The sequence below is a fragment of the Topomyia yanbarensis genome, chromosome 3 (assembly GCF_030247195.1).
Source record: "Topomyia yanbarensis strain Yona2022 chromosome 3, ASM3024719v1, whole genome shotgun sequence".
Classification (NCBI taxonomy): Eukaryota; Metazoa; Arthropoda; class Insecta; order Diptera; family Culicidae; genus Topomyia; species Topomyia yanbarensis.
The window spans coordinates 316,849,904-316,870,120 of record NC_080672.1 but is presented as its reverse complement, the minus strand read 5'-3'; the positions used below and the strand labels follow the sequence as shown (position 1 = coordinate 316,870,120).

At 35.9% G+C, this 20,217-nt stretch overlaps 1 protein-coding gene across 1 annotated transcript in view; it reads right to left on the bottom strand.

The window, feature by feature from the left end:
• Positions 1 to 1,524, bottom strand: part of LOC131691941 (membrane-bound alkaline phosphatase-like) — a 46,783-nt gene extending 45,259 nt beyond the window's left edge. The window contains exon 1 of the mRNA XM_058978721.1: positions 1,314 to 1,524. Coding sequence (XP_058834704.1) covers positions 1,314 to 1,463 — 150 coding nt within the window. The 5' untranslated portion in view covers positions 1,464 to 1,524. The remainder of the gene's footprint in view (positions 1 to 1,313) is intronic.
• Between the last annotated feature and the right edge of the window lie 18,693 nt (positions 1,525 to 20,217).

Here is a 20,217-nt window from a genome sequence, read left to right as displayed (position 1 = left end):
GATTTATGTTCAAGTTTGTTAACTTTTGGGAATCGCTGTACATTGAACAGAAATCGCAATAGTAAATGGAAAAAAAGGTTTTGTCTATTGTACGAAGATAGCGATCTCAATATAAAAGTAGATATAGAAAGTATACCCTTTACCCGAAAGACGCGTTGCTGTTAATGTCTTCAGATTATTAACTGAACTGGCAACTCTGTGTTCTTGATATGTTGTCTTTGCTCTTATCCCATATTATGAGGGAAATCTTCAATAAACAGACTTGTATTACTTTGAGAATTTACTGAATGTATGGTCCAGCCTGATATTTTCTTGTTCGTTTTCTTTAATGATTCGTGTAAAACGAGTAATTTCTTCTGAAATTATGAAACATGGTTTTGTTAATTTTTCTAAGATTATGTAAAGTGTGTTCGATTTGGAAATAAAATTTGAGGGCAAACAAAAATCTGCATCTATAAATTCTGATGAAATGAATCTACCCCAAACATGGATCCAAAACTCGAGGAGCTTCTTTTCTTTTTCAATCACGTTTCTTTTAATGTTGATAAATACAAACAGGATTCTCAACCCAAAATTGCAACAAAATCCGTTGTTTATTGCAATGACTCTGTCTACTTTAGTTCATTCAAACATAAAGCTTGGAATTTAAGCCAATTGTATTTTACCAGGCAGGATAGGGTCAGGAAGAAGGGTCATTCTAGTTTACATTAGCTATCCCCTAGAGCGAGAAAAGAAATGAAAAAGGCATGATAAAATCCGTTACTACATTATTCATCATCTTGAAAGGGCTTAGCGTTTTGCATTCAGGCAATGATATTGTGAAAATATTTGGTATGCGACCTGACTTCCTTTCCACGAACCCTCCCACTATATGATTGCTGAGAGACGTCCGCGCGCCAGTTAACTTTGAGTTTTAATGGATGATTTTCTACCATATGCCCCTTTTGGTTCCTTTACTCAGAGCCTCGACGGTTGTCAGGAAGCTAAAAAGAACCCTGATGTCCCCATTTCGTTATTATTACATACATACGTACATGTTTTATCACGCTTCTGAATTCGCCGGAAACGGATTGTTTCAGATTGCACATTATAACGGCAATGCACAATCAAAACCCAATTTCTAATAGAATCGTTTGAAACTCATTTGCCTTATCTACTACACAGGTGGTTATGAACCGGTTTACCACCATTCTGTGGACAATTATGCTCCCTTATCGCACTTGATAAGTAAACAAAAAAGCTCACTAATCCACACGCGCCTCACTCAAGATTGCCAAATTTCAACACTTGCATTTTTTTCCCTGTCTAATTACAATTTTCTGCATAGTGTAATCCTTTTTCTCAAACAACAGGTCATGGGCTTGCTGGTTCCAGTAGTTCGGATCGTGATCCTCGTGTGCCATCACTACCGTTGGGAATAGACCACATGCTACCACAATCGACAATACAGTCGTCAACCGCATTTCGTTCGTATTTGCTGTACCGTACGCAAAAGAATTGACCGACGCGAAACGCAAGCCGAGTTTCAATGATGACTGATTGTACAGCACGGATTGGCCGTTGATTTTATAGACTGCTGATAAGAAATCTTAGATGCATTACTTAGCCAATCGATCGATATGAAGATACAGCTGAGGTTCGAAGTTTATCGCGACGTGATGAAGAAATCGTTCTTTTGAAGATTATCACATCGGAAATCTTCTGAAGTTTCCATCTACACCCCACCCACATAGAATGAAGCCTGTGACGAACGATCCCGCAAAAATTCACACGAAGATGTGAGAGCTATTTGAGATGAGATGCAAAACTGAGATAAAATAAAAAGGTACTACAAAGTCAAAGGGAGTAAAAGAAACAGAATAATAATGACCCCAAAACCGGTCACGGCTTTTTATTCACTGCCAGTTGCCTTCCTTCGAGAACATTGTGTAGTATTTCAAAATTGATGCCACATTATGAAGCACGAACGAAATGTTAAATTGAGATGTTTATCTTGATAAATTGATTCAATCGCCCGAAGGATTAATTGATTCTGAGTTTGGAGCATAATTTGTCTGTTCTTTATGAGTAGAGCCATACGCGGCATCGCACAAGACAAATCTAGCCAAAGCCAACATTCGAACCCCATTCCGATAAGCAATGAATGAACTCAATGAATTTATGGCGAAAGCCTCGCGCCAATCTACTCACCGGCACCGATGACCGAGCTTGCATTGGTATCGTGTGCATAACCGCCTTTCTTATCTGCACACGGCACCAGTGAATTGGCAGTTCAGAAATGATAGCTACAATGAAAAGACAATCACTAAGGCCTGGCATTTCGATTGGGTCTTTTATTTGATGCACATCACCTACTGATTAGCACCACTTTCTGGCTGCGAAAACAGGCCAGACGTACTTCGAACGGGTTGACAATAATCAAGTGGCAAAGATATCTCCACATTTGTCGGTCATACGACACTTGTTGAGGGATTGCAATGCACTCGGAAATCACCGTATCAGTGGTTATTGTCTTCTTTGGTTGCTTAGCGGCTAGCAGCGATGTTTGACTCTGTTTCATGATAATATGTCATGCATAAGTGCATAATTACGTATAAACAAATGTTTTTTTTTATGTTTTAGTATTTAGCATGTAATGGGGTCGTTCAAAAAACCATGTACGCTCATGAGCGCACAGGGGCTCTAGTAAAAATCTATGTTTGTCTACAAAAGGGTTGAAGAGAGGGTTATACTAAAAATTTTCGCAGATTTTAATCTGATTTTTTATTACCTCGCACTACTAATTAATAATAGGTCTCCTCCACCAAATTCGAATTTTTAATAACCATTCGTTAGATACGAGTAAAACATCAGCTAAACGGAAGAATGATTCATGTGAATTGCTGGCCCATCTGTAGTATACAACACTTATCCATCTTTATATGTAATGTACTAGTAATGTGTTTATTCGCATCTGCCCGAAATTTCACCGCCGCAAATTGTCATAGCACATCGTGGCACGAGGTACGAAGATATTGACGGTTTACTGAGGAGACGAATACAACTGGTTTTTTGTAATAGACCATTTTTTACTTTCCTTTCCATAAAATCCGAGGTCCCTCAAGGATCTATACTATACACCTTTTTGATTTGTAATCGATACATTAAAAATCATTCATATTTTACTTTGAAAATGACAATTTTAAAAACGATTCTTTGCAACAACCTAATTGAGAATAGGTTTGTATGGATTGATTTTGGAGCACACTTAGGACTATAAGCTATTGATTATAAAGATTTTGGGGTGCCTAAAAAATAATGCATTTTTTCCGATTCTTCCTATTTTCAAAAAAAAATTATTCAGGGTTCCTTTCAAACCAGTTTTTCATTCAAAAATCTACCATTTTCAGATTTCTCAGACAATTCTACCTGGATTGGATGTATTAAAGTTAAAACATTTGTGAAACAATCTCAGGTTTAGCACGATCAAAAGATTTCCCCTTGTAAAACGTATCAGAGTACGTGGACTAAAACGATAATTAATCATTACAGTATTTTTCACATTCCATTTTGTTTATAGTCTCCTAAACTTTTTTTTCGTGTAGCTATAGCTTCAGAAACAATAAAATGATGGAATGTACAAGTTTTGCGAGAACTAATTGTTCCCTTGAATCAAAGACGCTCTGGAAGTGACTATAATACATCAAAATGAGGTATAATTATCAGAGGAATCTGAAAATGGTAGAATTTTAAATGAAAAATTGGTTGGAAAGGATTTTAAGAAAAAAAATTGTATTGGGAACATAGAGTGTAACTTTTGGTATAAATATTTTGATAAAATTGCTTTTTTTTGTTTAAATTAACTTTTGAGAACAATAAATTTGTAATTTTTTCAATTTCCTATTTATCAGAAACTACTCCAGATAATTGAATGAAATTTTGCACACTTATAGAATATTTACGGAATATTTGTTTTAATAGCCGAACTTTACATACATTTTTAATAAACTATTTAAAATATTTTCGTATTTTTGGTGTTTAGTTTGGTAGCTGAATAAAATTTTCTCTTCTGATTCAACAAAACAAAATATAGTAATTTAGAGGAACGTATGCTTCTTAGAATCATTGGCAGCTGCAGAATTGTGAACTGAGAAAACTTCTCTTTATGCTCCATGACATATAATTCAATACAAAACTATCAATACTGTATTAGTCATGAAATGGCCTAATTTTGTACACAATTTGCTGTTATAATGAAAGAGTTGATAAAAGCCAAAAGTTTGATAGTCAAACATGTTGTAAGGACATGAATTTAGAAAAAAAATGTGAAACATATTTAACGGGGCTGTTTGGGTATACTCCGCGTTATTGACAAGGGGGTGGTTAGAATTTTGTGACAAAATGCTACTAAAGGGAGGGTTCAAAAATAGCCGAAGAAAGAGTACCTCATTTGTGTATGGCTCCTAACTAAAAACCTATTTTAATCCACCTAGCGGTGCAATTGTGCCTTTCTCAATCATGAATCACTAGAATGTGTGCGATGTTTATATTCATTAAAAGCTTTTTAATGCATATATTACATTTTATTATTATACATCACATGACAACTATATACAGGAAAATAAATCATTATTCGAGTTGTAAAATTTTGAAAAAGAAAAAACAGCCACGGTAATATTGAACTGAAGAAAGGTGCGAAATCGGCAAAGTCCCAAAAAGTCGATTTTTATAAAATAAAATTTTTTCGAGATAACATAAAATCTCGACGTTTCATGCATTTTAAAGATGTTTGTGTGTGTGTTAACCTTCCTATCTCCCACTAGCTGGTAGTGATTTACAGAAAAAAGATGTTTGCATGTATTTAAACATTCATGCAAATAACTTGGTTCACGGATTTAGGAAGGTGTTAGCTCAATTGACTTTCCGATGACCCATTTCGTGTACAGTGCCAGACATGTTCCGAGGTCATCGTTCCATCAACTAGCCCCGCCTTACTGTAATGTTTGTATCAATTGGATTGTAACATTACAGTAAAACTTTCGATTCCATTTAAGCAGGAAATCGACGCGTATTTATTATAATGGTTCAATTTGTATATATAACATAACACATGTGTACTAGAACTTACCATTTTTCAGTTTTCTACCTTCATTCATATCTTCCATTTATGTCTCCTTTAACTCTCATCCACATTTCTTGATTTCCTGCTTATTTAAGAAAGAAAAGGGGAAATAATAAAAAAGAACCGATAGACTCCGTGTTTTCCTCAGCGCTTCCGTTTCTCCTAGTCTGGTGTCACTGCCTGTTGGACTTGTGTAAGTTGTTCCATGGGAGATCTCCAAGGAGCTGTAATTGGAGAAAGATCTGACTTCTATCCAGAAGTATCAGTTTTTCACATTAATAGATTATATATGTACACTACAAAACAATCCCGTGTATAATGCAACCATTTTTTGAACATTTATATGTACATATACACACATAAACACATACACATATATACACACATGTATACATAAAACCGATTTAATCCACCCATCAGTGGGATGAGACACTTCTCATACATATAACTGTTGTATTATTCATTAATTTGCCAAATGCACGCAAAGCTGGCAAGCAACTATATGTGAGACAAGCACAGCCTCGAGTCCTGCACGTATAACACGTATAATAAACTGAATAAATTAAAAAAACAATAACAAAACAAACCAAAAATCAAAACAATTATGAAACAAAAAAGTTATTCATAAAATGGATAGAATGATCCATATAAATCAAATTAATAAAACAAATCAAATTAGCTCAAATGAAAATCAGACAATATTAAAAAAGTTATGAAATTAAGAGAGTAAACTAAATTGTTTCAAGCTAACTAACTGTCATCCAATAACTAAAAGAACTGACTAAACCGAATTAATAAAATGAAGAAACTGAACAATATATGAACTGGGAAAAACTAACAATTTAATAAAATGATTAAAACAAATGAAACAATTAACATGAATAAAACAATAAAAAAATTATTGAATTAATAAGATAAATAATATGAATAATGTGGAAAACACTAACCGCCATGTTTGAAAAATGCAAAAACAACCAAGTCCATTGCAGCCGCCAGAAAATTTGTCGTCTAAGTATTGAAATTGCCTTTAAATCGCATTCGCAAATAGCATTTGTTCCTAGGGGCAATTAGCACAGGCGAGTTGAGTCAAACGTCAAACTATTAAAATCGCCTGACGATCTTAGTCCGCATTTTTTTTTGACCGGGTACTGACTCCATTCAGATATCCGAACCGGTTCCGGAATGAGTTTAACTGGGAATCAGTGAAATCGTTGCATCAACTAGTCAAGTTCAGATGGCGCTGTCGATGCTAAGTGGGAACATTTTTTTGGTAGCTCGCGCACATACATAGTAAAATAATTGTGATGTGACGATAAAATCACTACGTCAAATTACACTATTCCAACGATACTTTTGCCTACCAACACATAACACAACAGGAGAAACGACCTACCGAGCGATTAACTTCGATTTCCTATCAAATATATTACATTTCACTGCAAAATTTTGCAAACTATGGGAGGAACACAAAATCACTTCCGAGAGATTCGGCAGTGCTGCCACTTCTCCCTTTTATTTTGATTATCGTTCTTGATTAATTTAAAAGTTTTACTTTCAACCCAATAGTAAGCGTTGGATGTTTTTTTTTTTGCTAAGAGTGGAAAACTCTCACACTTCTCAATTTTTTCTGTGTGTAATGGTGTATATTTGAGAGTTGAATTAAATTAAGAAGGTATTTTTGAAGAATTTTACAACATAAAACGGCACATCTTTTGATAAAACAATTTTGGCGGATAATCCACCAAGAAGTAATTGTAGAGAAATTGAATTATCTCCAAACAACTTTAGCTTCAGACTTAGCGTCTTCACCAGAGTTTTCGAAAATACTATTTCAAACAAGTTTGTTAAAGACATGAATACCTCATACATTCAGAGTATCGGAATATAGTAGACTATATGTAAAAGAAAACCTTTAAAACAAGTTATTCTAATATTACTGTATTTGATAAATCTTTCCTGCGGTTTATAAACAATAAAATTCACATTGCATTCAAAGTATGAGTTTCTGAAGCATACAAGAAAAAGTAATACTGAAGAGAACTTGCTTTAAAAAATTTTGCTAAATACTGTTTCATATCTCGATATGCTGCGTTCATGTAGCCTTCACATATTCAAGAAAATTATTCTAAATGATGTTATCAACAACTTTGCTGAAGGCACCAAGTCACTTACAATTTTTAAAGAGTTCATTCTCCATAATTACTGTTAGAAGAATTTGTATATCAACAGATGTGCCGTTTTATATTGGAAAACTTCTTCGAAGTTGTTAAACCTTCAAAGTTGATGATTTCGAAATTATGTGACCTTGACTGTTGAGAAAGTCCCACTTTAAAAGTTTACATTTTTTTACTTCATTGACATATTACCTATACAAGAAAATAATCTACAGAGGTTTAAAAACTGTTCCACATTGGTTCTGGAGTGGTATCTGTTAGTCTACTTATGTTTCTGAATTTTCAATAATTGATCAAATTCTCATTAAATTTTAGCATTTTCAGAAAATCAAAAATTTTCGTCGAACCCTCCCCCCCTCCCAAGCCAAATTTCTGGCTACGCCACTGCAACATTGACTTTTACTGGATGTCATAAATGTATTAGATTAGATAATGAGAATAAATTGTCTCAAAACAACGGGTAAACGTGTTTACCTGGCGAATCACAACTATGCATGTTATCGGTCGTGATAATATCCTATTTGTGTAAGTAAAACGAGTAAATATTTTAGATTAAAATAAATCAAGGCCGAGTTAATCTTAAGATTTTTCTGATAGTAATTTGAAAACAATGGGCGCAAAACTTTTTAGTCCAAATGTACATAGTTAATGTTTAAATAATATCCGTCTAGGGAAATTCCACGAGGGTCCGTCCGAAAATCATCAAAATCGTCTTTGATTCCGATAAAACTTTACACGCTTTACCGTCTTGTAAGACTAAACATTATCGACTGTCTATGAGATAATTTTGACTCGAGAGCGATTTTTAGAAGAGCGTATGCGGTTTTACATCCAGCATTTTCCAAAAAAAAAAAATTGTTCGATTACCGTATTTATACAGCATAATAATCTAAGAAAAAGTTAAAGAAATTGAAAGCTTCTGCGTGAAGAAAAAATACACTGAAAAAAATGTTGTGATTGTTTCACAAAAACAGAAATTAATTGCAAAGTAAAACATTATTTTCAAATTTTTTTATCTTTTGTCAACGAACCTAAAGAAAAGAGAGACCTTTTAAATGTAACTGCGGAATGGAGAAACAATTAATAAAAAGTCTTTCTAACGATGACTTTAAACAAACCTTATTTGAATTAACTGTTTTTGTTAAAACGATATTCCAAATATCTCGAAATCTATCGCGTTTTGGACTATTATCGTTAAAAGCAATAAGATTTAAAATGACGTTTGAAATTATGTTTATAATTTGGTCTGTCAATTTCTGTGAAATTTAAAAACTTGTTGAACCCTCAAAAAAGCAAGGGGTCTCAGAGGCCCGGCTAGTTTCAGTTCCCTAGTTTGAATGAACTTGTAATTTGAAATACAAATGATCGAGCCTTTTCGGGCTTTCGATTCTCTCACTAGTAAAACGATAAAAAAGGCTTTTTATTTCATTGGGTCTTAGGAGCGATGCATGATGAAGTCACAATTTTAGCTTGCCTTTTTGAGGGGTAATGTTATTGTTAGAAATACTTTTTTTCATCGTTTCTCCATTCCGCAGATACAATTAAAATATTTCTTTAAAGGGCGAACACGAAATTATTGCGACACCGAAAATGTCATGTCATAATGTTTAAAATCAAACCAAAATTTTAGGGTAGTTTTATACATATATTTACTTCAAAAATCAAAAGTAAAGATAATCGATGGAGCCTTGAGTGTAAAATTGAACGCATTTTCGCTTGATGCCCTCCATCAAAGTCTTTACAGTGTCATCCGGTACCAGTTTCTCAGTTTTTTTTCCATTTCGAAAATCGTTTGAAACAGTGTTAAATGGCATCAAAAATACGAATTCGATTTCTGAAATTTCATGGGGTCCCCCCTTTGAAAAAGATGGGTGGGTAATGTCTGCGACATAACCGGAGAGATGTAGAATACATAAGGAACACGTTCTTCAAATATGTTGATACTCATTAGGATTTTCGGACAAAAGGTGATTTGGGCGAGGAATATTTCAAATTATTCTTTACAAAAATGATGGTGGTCCTGATAAGGACCGGTTTTGTTGGCGTTGTTGGCCTTGGTGAGGGAGATGGCTAACGATGAAATTAATTGTTAGCATGAGGAAGTCGCGTAGTACTGGCCAATGGAAGAACAGATAATAATTGATTCCTGAAAATCAATTTTTCTTTATTCATGTAAATTATACATACTTACAAATCTAATAGAAGATTCCTGGTCATATATCTGAATTATTGGTGCGAACATTGTGTAATTTGGTTAAGTACAATGAAAGTTACAAACTTTCCAAACTCGACCTTCTGTTCCTTCAGAAATATTGAAATGGGGTGTCTATATTAAACCGTTAGTCGTGGTCACAATAAAAAAAGATGGGTGGGTAATGTCTGTCACATAACCGGAGCGTCGTGATTTCAATTCGAGACGTTAATTTAAATCTAATAATATTCAACAGAATCACGTTTGAATGGGAAATTTTCAAATAATTCTCTATGGTAATAATGGTGGTTCTGAAAAGAACCTTTGGTATCGGCGTTGGTGTTGATGGTGATGCGCTGGATCGTTGGATATTTTTGGCATGATAGTTACGTGCCTGGCGAACTGTTTTGTAGCCTCGAACAAAACGACAAGACTGGCTTCTTCGGGTACCATTACGGCTGAACTTTATAAGCTTAGCTCGACTTTGAAATCCTGCACAATCTCACGAATCAGACACTGGTAGGGCCATTTTGTTTGCTACTAGCACGGAGCTGCACAAAAAATCATTTAATGCAGTTAGTTCACGGGGGCTGCCAAAAAGCTTGAATAGAAGCATGCGACTTCAACGTTTCTCTTAAACACATGCAACAACACATTCGTTTTGGTAATACTGATAATAACAGTAGAAAGGAATGGAAAAGCAGTGCACGAAACGAGCGAGAAGATAATTTAAATTTTTGTTCCGTGTGCAAGCTACTTCTTTCCACCCAACGTATTATGTTGCTTGTTGAAAATTTGCTACACACCTTAAAATGAAAGTTTCAGTTTAACTCTCACTAGAACACAATTGATTGGTCCTGAAAAGAACCGTTGCTTTTATTGTAATTTACGCCCACTCCCACAAACCGACCAAGTAGGCATCACTGGCTTCATTACGGCTGAGTTTTGTAAGCGTAGCTCGACTTTGAAGTAATACACAACCTTACGAACCAGACGCTGGAATGTTAGCCAGCGGATTAGTTGCTCCGTTGCCCTTTAGTTGGGGCGAAATACTAGCATGGCGACAGTTCCTGATCGGTAGTTGGTTGCGATGGGCCACCAGTAGCTGGGGCACTTTTGCGGACCGTCATCATCGCCAACTGCTTTCCTTCGGTGGACTGGCTGCTTGCTAGTGCTTGAACGAATACGAATGATGAGAAAAACCGAACGACCAATATTCATATATGAACACACGAGAAAGCACTACTATCGCTCTCTCGCTCGTTTTCGTGCCATTCCTGTGCCTTTCCTTTCCGTTCGGCTACCAATACTAGCATAACCAAAACGAATATTCTGTCTTTCCATCGCCTTCAATCTAGTGGCCAGTGCTAACAAACTTGCATGTTCAGTTTTTCAATAACAACATTCAAACAATATTTTCAAAGAATGTTGCAGATTTGAAAAGAAGGAAGGAAAAGATTTTCACAAATTTAAATTCTTTCGTGTTATTTGTTAGCGCTGATAAAGGCTATTTAGTTTGCTACTAGCAAGGAGCTGCACAAACAAATCGATTTATGCAGTTAATCAACGGAGGCTGCCAAAAAGTTCGAATAAAAGCATGCGACTAGTGTACTTTGCATGTTCTATATTTTATCAATACTAGAGAGGATCAATAAAATAATTCAAATTGTAATAGCGACATGCAATTGTGGCAACACTGATCATGAGATGGTGGGGGAACACGCACATTCGTTTTAGTTATGATGGTAGTAGCAGCAGAAAGGAATGGAAAAGCAGTGCACGAAAACGAGCGAGAGAGGATAATTTAAATTCCCTTTCTTTCTTTCCACACATCGTATTTCTTATATTGCTTTCTGAAAATTATTTGTTATACACCATAAAATGTAAATTTCAGTTTAACTCTTATTAGAACACAATTAATTGGTCCTGTAAAGAACCGTTTATTGTTTTATTGCGGGAGCATAATTCAGACGCACTCCCCGCGGACACGGTGAGCTAGAAAGCACTATTTTGCATTCTCGAACAAACCGACCAAGTAGGCATCGTTGGCTTCTCGGGGCATCATTACGACTGAGCTTTGTAAGCGTAGCTCAACTTTGCAGTCCTGCACAATCTCACGACCCAGACGCTGGAACGATAGCCTACTCTGTTGCCCTTTAGTTGGGGCGAAATTCTTGCAGGGCGACAGTTCCTGATCGGGTTGCGATGAGTCACCAGTAGCTGGGGCACTTTTTCCGCCGTCGTCATCGCCAACTGCTTTTCTTCGGTGGACTGGCTGCTTGCTAGTGCTTGAACGAATACGAATGATGAGAAAAACCGACCGACAGATATTTATATAATCGCGCTAATATGCACTACTATCGCTTTCTCGCTCGTTCTCGTGCCGTGCATGAGCCTTTCCTTTCCGTCCGGCTTCTAATAGCCTAACCAAAGGAATATGCCGTCTTTCCCCCACCAAGTGCTCTCGTCAAGCAACCCAATGCGAATAACCATACGAACAAACATGTAGTGGACCTATATATAAACTTTTCATTATTTTATTGTTCGGTTGGTCCACCATAACGACGGCTCTGTGCGGGATGGGCTGAAAATTTTCACTTTTCCGAGTCGTTTTCGAAAGATTTTTCAAAACACATTTTTTTGTTATTAGTACATGTTATACATACTTCAAATTTTAATACAGCATAGAGGAACATATTTGCAACAAATTGGCCTAAAAATCAAATCATTCTGTTAAGTATGATAAAAGTTATTAACGTTCAAAATCTGACGCGGCGCCGCAGCTGATATTTTGAAACGGGACCCCTATATTGAAACCTTAAATGTATTCTACATTAAAAAAATTTTGAGTTCCGGCTTGTATGGGAATTTCATATGTGACCGGACGGTTCAGTCTATATTTCCGGACTCATATAAGCGATCCGTGCGAAATTTTATAGACATCTGTGGGGGTATTATAGCTATCATTTGGGACTAAGTTTGTGAAAATCGACCCAACCATTTCCTGGAAACTGATGTGAGTTCGTAAATTTTGAAAGATGGCCGCTTTTCCCGGGCACTTCCGGAACCGTCTATGGTGGTCAATGTAGTCAACGAAAGTTTGGTTGGCCGTCGGTGACCTAGAACAGCAAATTTAAGTTGTTTGAGAGACATTTTAGCGAAATTTTTACCTTTTTTGCTTTCATCGGAGTATCGGTTTGAATCACAATTTGCTATGTGATCGCACGCCACAACCTGTAACTCCGGAACCGGAAATCGGATCGGGATGAAATTAAATAGCCATTTACGGGGACGCAATACCTTTCATTTGAGACCAAGTTTAGCCGAATCGATCTAGCCATCTCCGAGAAACCGATGTGACTGTTATTCTGAATTTAGATACTTTCGCTGGGGCTTCCGGAACCGATTATGGTGGCCAATGTGGCCAAATAGACTTTGAATGGATGTTAGTGACCTAATACTACAAATCGAAGCAGTTGTGGTCATATTTTGGAAAGTTTTTAACCTTTATACATTCATTGCAGAATTTATTAAAATCGACATTTTCTGCGTGTTCGTGCTCATCACCCTGTAATTCCGGAACCGGAAGTCGGATCCATTATAAATTCAATAGCAGCCTATGGGAACGTTGCACCTTTCATTTGAGACTAAGTTTGTCAAAATCGGTTCAGCCATCTCTGAGAAAAATGAGTGACATTTTTGGTCACATACACACACATACACACACATACATACATACACACATACATACACACACATACATTTGCCGAACTTGACGAACTGAATCGAATGGTATATGTCACTCGGCCCTCCGGGCCTCCGTTTAAAAGTCGGTTTTCAGAGCAATTGCAATACCTTTCTATTGAGAAAGGCAAAAAGAATCAAGAAAAACATAATCTGACTTCTGGATAAGCAGTTCGCCTAGTTAATCTTCGCGAGAATTTCTCGTGACCAGGATAGCAAGGCTCATCAGCAGTAGAGCTTTCATCCCGGGAATTTATTTTCCGGGAATCCCGGGATTTTTGGATTTCCCGGGATTCCCGATTCCCGGGAAATTGTGTATTCTCAAAAGATTTTTAATTTATTTCAAAAGGCTTAGGTTCCGCGAAAGAAATTCTGTAGGAAATATCTTTATCGGCAAACCTTTGGAGTGAGCAGTGGATGCAGATGCTTTTCCAACTGATTTGCAGGTCTTTGGACTATATATCTTTAGGCTCGTTTATATGTTCACATTATTTTTTAGGTATATAGTCCAAACCTTGCTCAAAATACTACTCAAAATGTTGATATTTTCATGCAAAAAAGGATAATTTGCCAGCCGTTGTACCGAAGCATTTCCTTACAGTAGCGTTAGTGATGCGCCCGATGTCTCTGCAACCGATGAGCCGATTGATCAGATTTTTTAACAGTTCTTTTAATAGTTAGATCTTGAATGAATGCAACCAAATTAGTAATTGAAATGGCGGTAATTTCTTAAAAAAATCGATGAGTGTTTGTTTCAAAACTAGGGATGGTTTATAGTGATATCATGCTTAACTCAAACGCTATTTAAAATAAAGAATGTTTCTAGAACATCTGCAGAAATATTTGATCGGTTCATCGAATGCATATTTCGTCTAATTTGTTATACCGTAAATGGAATATCTGTAAATTTTTGGATGTATGAAAAGAAAGACATAACGCTGTAGCTGTCCAATATCATGCGCATCCAACCTATTTGAATGTCGCTTTCAAGGATGCAAGTAGGATTTTTGAGGGGATAAGATCAAGCAATCCAGATACTCGCCCGTAACAGGAAAGTGATGGTAGGCTTCATCCATCGCTGCACAGTTCGTCCATTATCTGCTTGATTTTGATTCACACTTAATTCGGAATGATGCTGATCCTACAGCGACTGAAATGGATTCCATATATCACATTTTCTCATTTGATCGGAAATAACTGCACAATACCCTGAAGCAGCTTAATCGTTTCATTCAAGATTAGCAAAGAAGATGCTTTACATTAAATTGATCCATTGTATCACAACAACGAATTCCAATTTTGGGCAGTAACTCCAGCAGCTGCGTTTAGTATATCGTCCCAATCGTATCCGTGATTACCAAAATTTAGGTTATACATATAATCAAGAAAAATCAAAAGAAGTTGATGTTGCGTAAATTTATTGACGAGTTATCAAATAATTGAATAATGTGTAGGACACCAAATCGCCCTTTTTCTGACAACTGCTTTTATGACAGATATACATGCAATCAAACGGGTTTGAAAACTTTTCTATTTATTCTTTTTATCTTAAGAAAATCATTCACCTTTTTATTTTTCCTCTGTATTCCCGGGATTTCCCGGGAAATTTATTATTTATTTCCCGAATCCCGGGAAGCTGAAAACCGCCGGGAAATGGAAGCTCTAATCAGCAGCATTAGCAGCAGATTGGTGCGCTGCGTGGCAACGAAAGGGTGATAACACGTCACCAAACATCGAAATTCGTACACCAAAACACAGCTGAATCTAAATATGCGAATAAAATGAACGATTTCTGTTATTTACATACGTCCTTAAATAAGCCCCCTTCATGTAATACTAGTAATAGAATTGCGGGAATAAGAAGTGATGATTGGTCTCAAATTCTGCAATTTACCAAGATTTTACTTTTTTGGATACCACTGTCCACTGAACTTCTAGGCGACAATCTTGCTTCAAATGTCTGTAACATTGGCAAATCTAGAACTCAGCGTTTGTGCAAAGCGTACAGTATTTCAAGAAAAAATCAAAATGAAGGATTAGAAATTTTGTTAAAACGTTGAATGGTTTATCACCAGCCGTATGAAACAACTCCCAATGACGAACAACTGCGTCCCTTCCATACCCCTACATGCCATTCATTCCATTCAACCGAAACACTCATCACTTATTCATTCAAACGAGTCGATCGATAATCAAATGATTGCTGTCTCAAGGATACAGTTCAGCTTGTTTCACTGTACTGTGCCAATACAAGCGCAAGTAGGGTGTCGGCACGCTATCTATAAGGATAGCTATCCTTCAATCTACCCCCTGCGTTTTTTCTAAGTTTATTTTCATTTGTCACTGCAATTGCTTATGCGCAAGTCTTTTCCAATTTTAGACTGGCACCAAAACTAGGGAGCAAGCTCGGTTTTCTACTCGTAAAAGAAAATTGCTGACAACAGCCTTTAGAAGCATTGCATCAGTTTTCGCTTGGATCGATTGTTTAAATGCGTAATATATAACGAGTTTAGCATATTTATAGTACATTTCAGGTTAGATCGCAAAAATATCTATATTGGATTTTATTTTATTCAATCCTACTGCATATTTACGGATTTAATATTTTCATAGGAATTACATTAAATCTTAATTTCAAGACCTGTACAACACCTAAAATATATACTAGCTATTCATCGTACTTCTGCATAGCATTCAGTACTGAAATAATTCAGTACATTACGCGACATCTATTGCAAAACGGACATGATATCTCTCTGTTGATTATCGCGCCACCTCCGAACATTTGCTTGTAACAACAGTACAACATTGCAACACGTCTACGAAGTAGTCTGTCAGCGCAAGCAGAAAGAGGAATGAAATTCGAAATCGAAATGGTGAAGCTTTTTCGGATGGATTTTTCATCGTTTATGTGACTATAAGACTGGGATAAGTACAGTGAAATAGCTGACTGCGTGCTTACTTTGCCACGGCATGCAATTGAAGTTATTTCTTGAAGCGGGAATATTCAAAGGGTCTATGAAATCACATTACCAAACTTTCGAGATTATTCTCGACTCTTTTTGTTCTTTTCTGGTGAAGGATCAGGTATTCGTTATAACTTTTCCTCGGAGGAGTAACAATTTACCCGCTTCTATTCAAATTATTAAAATCATTAATCATTATTCAAAACGTACATCTGAAATACTGCTGATTTGCTGGCAGAATGTTCGAAGACGTCATTAATGTTCTCGTAATCCTACTATTAAATTTATTGCCACCTGCAGAATCTAATCCGCAAAAAATTCCAAGAAACGAGCTAGAACAAATCAAGCCATATTCTAAACCTCTCTGAAGGTTATTAACCCTCTGCTGCCAAACCCCGTTGTTTGACGGGATTCAGCAGAATCGCTGTAATTACAAATGAAAAATTATCACACATATTGAAGTTTTCAAAAAAATGAAAATTACTTTACAGTAGTACTTCACCGTTGAATTGAAATTTGGTTGTGTACTAACTTGAAAGTACACTTATGAGCTAAAGAGCTTACCCCGCCAAAAATCGGTATTTAGCAGCGAACGCAAAAAAATCGGTACTTATCACTTCAAAATTTGCGGTTATGCAGATCCGTAGCGTGGTCTTCTGACACCCTTCGTGGGGACTCAGTCTTGCGCCCCTTGTGTCATTTGTCTACGCTAGCAGCATTGTCAGCGCATATGAAGTTAAGTACAGTTTCGACCCGGTTTTATAAACTCCCGATTTTATGCACCCCCGATTTTATTACCATTTTCTAGTCAACATCCGTAAATTCATTCTTTTATACCAACAATTCAGGTCTACAATCATCCAATCGAATTCAAGCAAAGTAATGAGTCCTGCACTGTTAGGTAGTTGTCGAAATGTTTACCCAATTTTGGTCCTATTTAAGATAATTGATGAACTAGATTCACATTTTGCTTGAATTTTCAAAAAAAAATATCAAGGCTGTGTGTTGTCATGATAAACTAACACACTTTGGCATATTAGCCGTCGAAAACATAACCATTGGAAGAGATGCCGTATGTAATAAGTATTTTATACTTAGTAATATTATTTTTTATTATGATGTAGTTCATTCCAAATTGCAACCAAAATTTAAACCAAAGACAATTTTGACGGACTGGCTGTGAACACCGGCCCGGAGAATACAATTTAGCGCATTTTCGTCTCTAAGAGTGTGATTCCTATTCTCTAGTTTGTCCGTTTCGATTTCGTTCTATGAAACTATCTCATGTCAGCGCGTTTGAGTTATCACTAACCAAAATTCGAATTGAAACAGTTATTGTCTTGTTCCTGTTCTCTTTTGTTATATCCTATGTCATCCAAGCGGATTGATCTATTCACATGTAAGTAGGAACACACCAACCAGTCCGAACCAACGAGAATAAGCCATGTCAGTCGAAAGCCACAGACCCGCGCTCAAACTGCCCATCTCCTTAAAAATACGTGTGCTTGTTCCAAAGTCTTTGAAATCCGATACAAAAAATTGTTTGATGATGAAAAACCCTAAAAATATCAAATTCGTTTGTTCTATTGTTGAAATTGTACGCGTAACTGTCCCACTAACAAAATAACCAAAAAAGTAAATATTAAGTTTGTGGAAAGAGAAAGTTTCAATAGCAAAGAAATAACTACGACATTAATAACTACAATAGTGAGATCGATCCTGTAAAACTATTCATCACTGTCGTCGCTTCCAACAAATTAAAACAGGGCAAACACACAAATTCCCTTTTTAAAAAATTAAAGACACCAGCTTAACAAGAAAGCTCTCAGCGCACACTTTTGTTAACAAAATGAATAAACAACTTCATTAGCATGGATTGTGTCTGATTTTCGTACTGCGTAAAACTGGTCTCATTTCATTAGAAACGTTTAATATGAACGTAATTTTGGACTATAAAGCTTTATTTTACGTTTTGTTTCTCTCCAGATCGCTAATTTAATTTTCATCTTCGGTCGCGTTTTTCTTAGTTGTCAGTTTAATCACGTGCGTAGAATGGCACTGAACCACCAACGCTCTGTGTCTAATTAATCAAAGAATAATTTCTGCATCGCGCTTTCAAGGAGATTAACTGTTATTATCATTCATAATCATTTTCGGCTGTTTGATAAAAACGGGTCATTACTGTATCTGTAAAATAAAATAATGAATGAATGAATGAAATTTTTTCAACCTATTCCGGGCAAAGCCATCAGTACGGAACACAAACCACCATATTTAAGCGAAATTTTAAATATCGCTTCAGATTTGTCTTTCATAGCATTCGAAGTTAGGTGGGTGGCGAGAGGCGGAGAATTTTTTCGAAAATCAAGCTTTGAAAAATCAGTAGACTTTAAGTATTTAAAGGAGACGAACTCCATATCTCGGTATTTCATGGCATTAAAAGACATATTTTTCCGATTGATAAGGACTTTTTTCGATGTACTATTTCTATGGTTTGTGAATTATTGATCAGTTTGAATAATCAGTGCCATCATGACATTCCGGATATGTCCCAGACATTATCCACCATATCTGATCTTCGGATCAAAGATAATCCGCTAAGTATCCTAAAACTTTCGAAAATATTCAGCGATGGCCAATATTTTTCCCAGTGAAGCTCAGAATTGTGATATTCTGTCTTTTACGCAGGACTGACTACCTCGTCTACATGCCCGCTCACAAAGTTGAGATCGACAGCGTAAACACCTATTCGAGTTTGTCATAAGTGGATCTACTGAAGCATAGCGTTTATTGATTCAAGAATCCCTTACTCTGGTGAGCAATGATTTTGAATGGCAATTGCACTGGACGGAACAAAACCCAAGTAACAATTGAAGTTTTATAGCACGCTACAATAGGGTGTCCCAAAATGACATTATGTTAAAAAGTCATCGGGCTCACTTCTTAAATGAAAGGTTAGGGTATCAGGACCACTTTCTTCTTCGGAGTGAATTTGCTAAAACGCTCCCTACTGGTGGCGAATTTTGATTTTGCGAAAAATAAACCGATTTTGGGTAAAATTTCAAATTCATGCTTGTTGAAGTGCTTCTGAACTGTCTTAGATATTTTCAGCATTTTTTTATTTTTCTGGACATCAAAATGGAGAAGTTTAGTTAGTTAGTTTGTACAAGTTTTGAAGTATAAGAGCGGCTGAGCCATTAAAACTTAGTAAAAAAGTGTATTTTTTATGTTTTTCATTAATTTTTCTTCAAAACTGGGTGTCTACAAATTTTTAAAAGTATGGAGAACACTTTAAATAGTTGAGCCGAATATAGGGGCGTAATTTTGTTGAAGAAAGTGTATAGCCACGGTAAAAGGGGTATGAGTTATATATGTTTTTGTTATATAACCTTCGAAATTTTTAGCAATTCATCAAAAATAATAATGTTCCAAAAAATAAAACAATTCTAATGCGCTTAGACCAACAATTTGTTTTGTGTAAAATAGAAGGAAAATTATTTAAAACGGCGTTTTCTGTTTGTCTTTGTTTCGGCTTGGGTATTATGAGAATTTGATGATTTTTTGTACCATCAATTATAAAAATATTGATAACTTTACTAATGATGCCAAGTCTCTAATTATTTGTAGAAAAGTTAATTCTCCATAATTACTTCTTGGAAGCTTATTCACCAAAATTATTGTACTGCGCTATATTCTGTTGAAAAACTTTTTCGAAAATACAAAGCCTTCAAAATTGACTATTTCGGAATTGTGTGATCTAAAACGTAAAGATCAGTTTTTCAACATTCTCCCCACCCTTCTGCATTTTCTTCACTCTAAGGTACCTAACATAGGAATGAGCCTTTATATACAAAATCTGAATATGTTAGTCAATTCGGCATACAAATATACGCCATAACTTGCACTAACTCGACATATTTGTTTAATTTTCATGATTTTCAACCCCACTAGGTGGTTATTAATATACTAAATATTTAAAAAAAAAAATCGTCAAATGCTCATAAAAACCGATTCTCCAACGCAATTTTTCATCATTTTCCT